A 6,000-nucleotide genomic window follows, 5' to 3' on the forward strand; every position below is an offset into this window, starting at 1 on the left:
AGCAATTGAAAATCCTCCTCTTCCAACAGTGTCATGTTTCTCATTAGGTCTCTCTCCTTCCATCACCTCTGTGCACCAAGAGAATTTGTTCCCTGCTCTCTGAACTCCCTTCTTTGTCAATCTGCAATAATTCTGCAGACTCTCTTTCTCTTTCTGTCTGGCTCACCCTGCATTCCAGATACTTGTCCAATCTAACATTCCCAGATGTATCCACAGGAGGAGATATCCTCCTTTATTCCCCCCCCCCCCCCCCCCCCCCCCAAAGTCCTTTATATAAAAATGGGGGCTGAGCAGCCAGGATAAGACAAACTGGACATCTTTACTCACTGCCTCCTAGTTACTTAGTTTCCTAGCAAACTGTGGACAAGCACATCCCAAAACTTTTCACACACATGTATTATATACACTTTTTAGTATACACTTTTGATACAGAACATTTTTTCCAGAGTCAATTAATACCTGTATAAGAGTAGACAGTATCTGACTAAGTAGTGTGGAAGCCTCATATTCTTCCTGTTTTTTTTTTTTTCTTTTTTTCTTTTCTCTTTTCTGCAGAACACTAGCAGTGATATTTGCTGTTTATACTGAAAACTACCACACAGAACATTCTTTGAACTATTTCAATGACAAATAATAAGCAGAATAGTAAGTAGCAATATAATAAACTGTACTCCTATACACTACATCTAAGAGGAAGAAAGGGTAGATGAAACATAACAGCTTAAATCTTAAAGATCATCTTAAAGCTGCAAATTATCTCCCTTTCTGCATGTGGTGGCTTGATCTTGGCTGGGTGCAAGATGCCCACCAAGCTGCTCTCTCACTCCCCCTCTTCAACAGGAGGCAGCAGAAAAATCAAATGAAAAAGCTCATGAGAAGAGGGAGATCACTTACCCGTTACAGTCACAGACCCAACTTGGGGAAAATTAATGTAATTTACTGCCAAGCGAAAGAGACTTAAATAGTAGGAAAAAACAACAACAAAAATTAAAACACACATCTCCCCCCACCCCCATTTTCCCTGGCTCTACTCCACTCCTTCACTCCCAACTCCTCTACCTCCTCCTGCCCCGGGCAGTGTTGGAGGATGGTGAGCAAGGGGCTACGATCAGTCCACCACAGCTCCTCTCTGCCACTCCTTCCGCTCACACTTTGCTCCTGCTCCAGCGTAGGTCCTTCCCACAGGCTGCAGCTCTTTAGGGTAGACCTGCTCTGTCATGGGGTCTTCTGCACAGGTTGGAGGGGAATCTACTCCAGCACCTTCAGCACCTCCTCCCCCTCCTTTATCACACTTTTCTACCTCAGTCTGCTAGGAAGTGTTTTGCCCTTTCTTAAATGTGTTTTCTCAGAGGTGCCAGCATCTTCACTGACAGACTCAGCTGTGGCTACAGTGGGGCTGTTGTGAAGCTGGCTGGAACTGCGTCTGGCCCAAGGCAGCCCCTGATCTCTTCCCACAGAGTCTGCCCTCACTCCCCCTTCTCCACTGCCAAAACCTTGCCACTGACACCCAGTATACCTCAGTAAAGTACTATTCAGAAATCTAGCTTAAAAGTATCTGAAGTCAAGCTCCAAAATTCGTAGCTGGAGTGTAGTTGAAAGATACCTCTGCCTGGGCTCTGGGCCAGTAGAAATGGTCTTTGTTTAACCTCCAAGCCATATAGAAATGTCTTGTCCAAACTAGCACAATGCAAAATCCAAGCTGCTAATCTCTGCTGAGAAACCAATGTAGTCACCTGCCTTTGTTTAGCCTTGGAGCTCAGGCACAGTGAGCTTTCATTTGACCAGAATATATCATGGAAATGTATCCTGAGATACAACAAACTACGCAACATGTAGTTATGCCAGGGCAAGCTCAGTAGGTACAGATTACTGTCAAAACAAGTACACAGGAACTTCCCATTCTACCTGGGAAAGCTATAGCTTTAATGTTCTACTCAATTTTGGAGTAACATTTATATTGTGACGGTGGATTTATTTGTAGAATGGATGTTCTAGTTTTATTCAGGAAAGGAAGATATAAACTTTCCAAACATATTTTTCCTTAATGTTGACTTTCATCTAAGTATAGAGAAGCAAGTTGTTTAGGCATTCATGTCACAGATGTTATTATATATACTTATACTTCCATAAAATACTGATAGATAATATATAAAAAAGAAACAGAAAAGAGGTGAAAAAAACGATCAAAACTCCCCAAACAAAACAAAACCACAACATCAAAAACAGAGAGTCACCAGAGTATAAAATGATGTAATATTACTGGGTTTTATTTTCATGTTTCCAAAAAATCAGATTTTGAGATGCCGTATGTTTTACTTTTAGAATTTATACTAGAGTTGGGAAAAAAAATCATTAAGATTTTTGAACTATCCCATGCTTGAGACAAATTCAGGTATGACAGAAAAAGTAAGTCAGTAAATGAGGCTCTTGCACTGAAACAGTGCAATTGAAACAGAAGAACTGTACAACCATCATCATTCATGTGGCAACAATAAAACTGACTCTGCAGCAGACAAAACAGGTCCTTTAAGCTGTGCACTTGTAGGATTACTAAGAAGGACTTAAAAATACAGATAGGGAAAGGAGATAATTTTTCTCTTGACTATCTCCATATAACTATGTTCACATTTTCTTTCTGCTAGCAACCGTACCTTATCAGGCTAAATTATTAATTTCAGTATCTGTTTTCACAGTGTAATTTAGCACATTAACTGTTGTTTCTAGTGGAACTGAAATGAAATGACAAGAAAAACATCAGTGATAGTTCAATTTCATCTCAGAACATGAAAACTAAACACAGCATGGTCATCTGTGGCTTCCCATAGGGATAGTGTTGTGTTGGAATTCATTCAGAGAATTAAGACTGAATCTGTTTTAGTGGGGTGCGAGGTCCTATTTGCTATTCCAGGTAAGAATTTTGGTCATTCTGTGACTCATTATTTATAAATCAGGATGGTTACAGCTAGTAACAAGAAAGTGTGCAAGCTTAGAAAAATCTTCAAAACAAAACAGAGATGGTACAAAGTCATACACACTTAGATACATACAAAGCATGTCCCTGAGCAAATAGTACGAGGAAAAAAATCTCAACTGTATAGGATTTCAAGATGTTAATCTGAAGACAATTACAGAAAAACAGCTCTTTGATAGGCTTTCTTGACAGAGATAGAAAAAAAATAAGCGAACCAAATGTTCCTGTTGTGTGATCTTATAAGGAAAGTTCTCTATCATTGTTAAAAGGTGATTTAGACATGTATTTATCTGAGAGCAGATGCTGTCATCTGACTTTAGTTATGTTTATAGTGCCTTAATCTGCTGCTAAAAAAAGCTTTATCTTTTTTTTTTTTCCTGATAAAAAAATTACAAGGTTGTATTTATTGTGTTTGTGTCTCACTTTGAGCTAAAATATATTATTTTAATGTTGCAGATCTTCCAACTATTGGCTCAACCGCATCCAGTCCTTTCTCTACTGCAATGAAAATGGCCTGCTGGGGAGCTTTTCTGAAGAGACTCACACATGTACCTGCCCTAATGATCAAGTTGCCTGCCATGGGTTCCTTCCCTGCACGATTGGAGATGGTTCTGCATGTTTGAGCTGTGCCCCTGACAACCGCACCCGCTGTGGGAGCTGCAATGCTGGATACATGCTAAGCCAAGGGATTTGCAAGCCTGAAGTGGCAGAATCAACAGAACACTACATTGGGTTTGAGACTGATCTTCAGGACTTGGAAATGAAGTATTTACTGCAGAAGACAGATCGGAGAATTGAGGTCCATGCAATTTTCATCAGCAACGACATGCGCCTTAACAGCTGGTTTGACCCTTCCTGGCGCAAGCGGATGCTCCTTACCCTTAAGAGTAACAAGTACAAGTCTAGCCTGGTTCATATGATACTGGGCCTCTCTCTTCAAATCTGCCTAACTAAAAACAGCACCTTAGAGCCTGTTCTTGCTGTTTACATCAACCCTTTTGGCGGCAGCCACTCTGAGAGCTGGTTTATGCCTGTGAATGAAAATAATTTCCCAGACTGGGAGCGGACTAAGCTGGACTTACCCCTTCAGTGTTATAACTGGACACTGACTCTGGGCAACAAGTGGAAGACATTTTTTGAAACAGTGCACATCTATCTGAGGAGTCGAATAAAGTCAAATGGTCCAAATGGCAATGAGAGCATCTACTATGAGCCCCTGGAATTTATTGATCCCTCAAGAAATCTGGGCTACATGAAAATCAATAACATCCAAGTGTTTGGCTACAGCATGCACTTTGACCCAGAAGCAATTCGAGACTTGATTTTGCAGCTGGACTACCCCTATACTCAGGGATCACAGGACTCAGCACTTTTGCAGCTGTTAGAGATACGTGATCGTGTAAATAAACTCTCTCCACCTGGTCAACGTCGTCTAGACCTCTTCTCTTGCTTGCTCCGTCATAGACTCAAACTGTCTACCAGTGAAGTGGTGAGGATTCAATCTGCTTTGCAGGCATTTAATGCCAAATTGCCAAACACAGTGGATTATGACACAACCAAATTATGTAGTTAACCATAAATGTGAAGCACAACACAAAACCTTGAAGGAGTTTTTACAGTGCTTTTGTGGAACAGTTTATGTTTGGAAGAGTAAATTTAAATTGTCTTTTCAATATCTGTCTTATATCAGTCAATACTGTTGGATGGCAATTTACACACATGAACTTGCTGACAATGAATATATTATACCTGCAGTTTTGGTTTATGAATGAAATAAATACTGACACCAGTCTAGAAGACATTCTACTTTTTACAATAAATTTCATTTGTAATTTTATATGTTCCGTGGCAATGCTTTTGTGCATTACATCCTCTAGAGGGAACATAGAAGGATACCAATAAAATTTTGTAGCTGAACAGTTATTAAAAAGAAATGCTGTGGGATTCTTTCTTCTTACACAAAAGTAGTAACCTTGATATACTTTTGTGTGTTGAACACAGGTTGTAGGTAAATAAAAGATAGTGACTTATGGTTTTAACAGAAACCACGGAAAAGTCAAAACTATGGAATATTGTATTCTTAGGATATGAATCTAAATGTTCATGCTGAGCTGATGTGACAACTGTAGTGATGCTTTACTTGCTACACTTCTGAGACTTGAAAAGGCATGCCCTTTTCAAGTTGCTTAACATGACATACAGGCTCCCAGAGTGGTAATATTGAGGGTTTTAGGATGGTCAGGAGGTTAGTGTTGTGAGATGCACAGTAATGAAAGGTTGCATTAGCTCAATAGCAGACAGGTGAGAGCCTGCCTGTGAAACTGATATTACTCACCTACAAGAGACAACCATTTCCAGAAAAAGAGCTGTTCAGAAGTCTCCATAATCCTTTGCTTTGCCTATGTATTTTGTATGGTTCTGGAAAGAAGAAATAGTAAACCATATGTATATATTGTCCCTTCCCCCATGTACACACATTTTAGTATTAATATAGAATTATCTATTTTGAACTACTTACCTAAATATCATCCATGCTGACAAGATTCAAGTTCAATCAAGAAAATTCTCTAACAATACAATTGTTTAATAAGTGGATTTTTTTTTCCTTAGGTACAAATAATAACCTTTCAGTGCAAGATTTTTCAGTTTTACATAACACATTCTTTTACATATACATGGCAGTTTTTGAATCTAGTTTAAAAAGCAGAAGGGGAAAATAAATGTAATTATCTATTAATGAAATGAATTAACTGTGGTGCTACTTGTGGATCAGAATTAAGTTCTTTGATATTTTAAACATTAAAAAAAAAAAAGCTTCTAAGATGGCATAACTTGGGACTCCCAAGAAATCTCTGCTGCATCTTGCAAGCAGTGAATACTACAAATGGCTTGGCTTTCAGAAGTCTTTCTAAGTAAATATAGGATAAAATGAAGGAAATTGATGCAACAATTGATGCAACAGAGGTAACACCTCTTTATGTGAAATCTGAATTCATGCCATTTATGTAAAGATTTTTTTTTTTTAATGG

General features: G+C 38.9%; 1 protein-coding gene across 3 annotated transcripts in view; it reads left to right on the forward strand.

Moving 5' to 3' along the window:
• BRINP3 (BMP/retinoic acid inducible neural specific 3) overlaps positions 1-4,808 on the forward strand; it is a 234,667-nt gene extending 229,859 nt beyond the window's left edge. For all 3 annotated transcript variants that reach the window (XM_013191480.3, XM_013191482.3, XM_013191483.3), the window contains exon 8: positions 3,428-4,808. In XM_013191480.3, coding sequence (XP_013046934.1) covers positions 3,428-4,544 — 1,117 coding nt within the window. In that variant the 3' untranslated portion in view covers positions 4,545-4,808. The remainder of the gene's footprint in view (positions 1-3,427) is intronic.
• The last annotated feature ends 1,192 nt before the right edge of the window (positions 4,809-6,000 follow it).

The sequence above is a fragment of the Anser cygnoides genome, chromosome 8 (genome assembly GCF_040182565.1).
Source record: "Anser cygnoides isolate HZ-2024a breed goose chromosome 8, Taihu_goose_T2T_genome, whole genome shotgun sequence".
NCBI classification, from domain to species: Eukaryota; Metazoa; Chordata; class Aves; order Anseriformes; family Anatidae; genus Anser; species Anser cygnoides.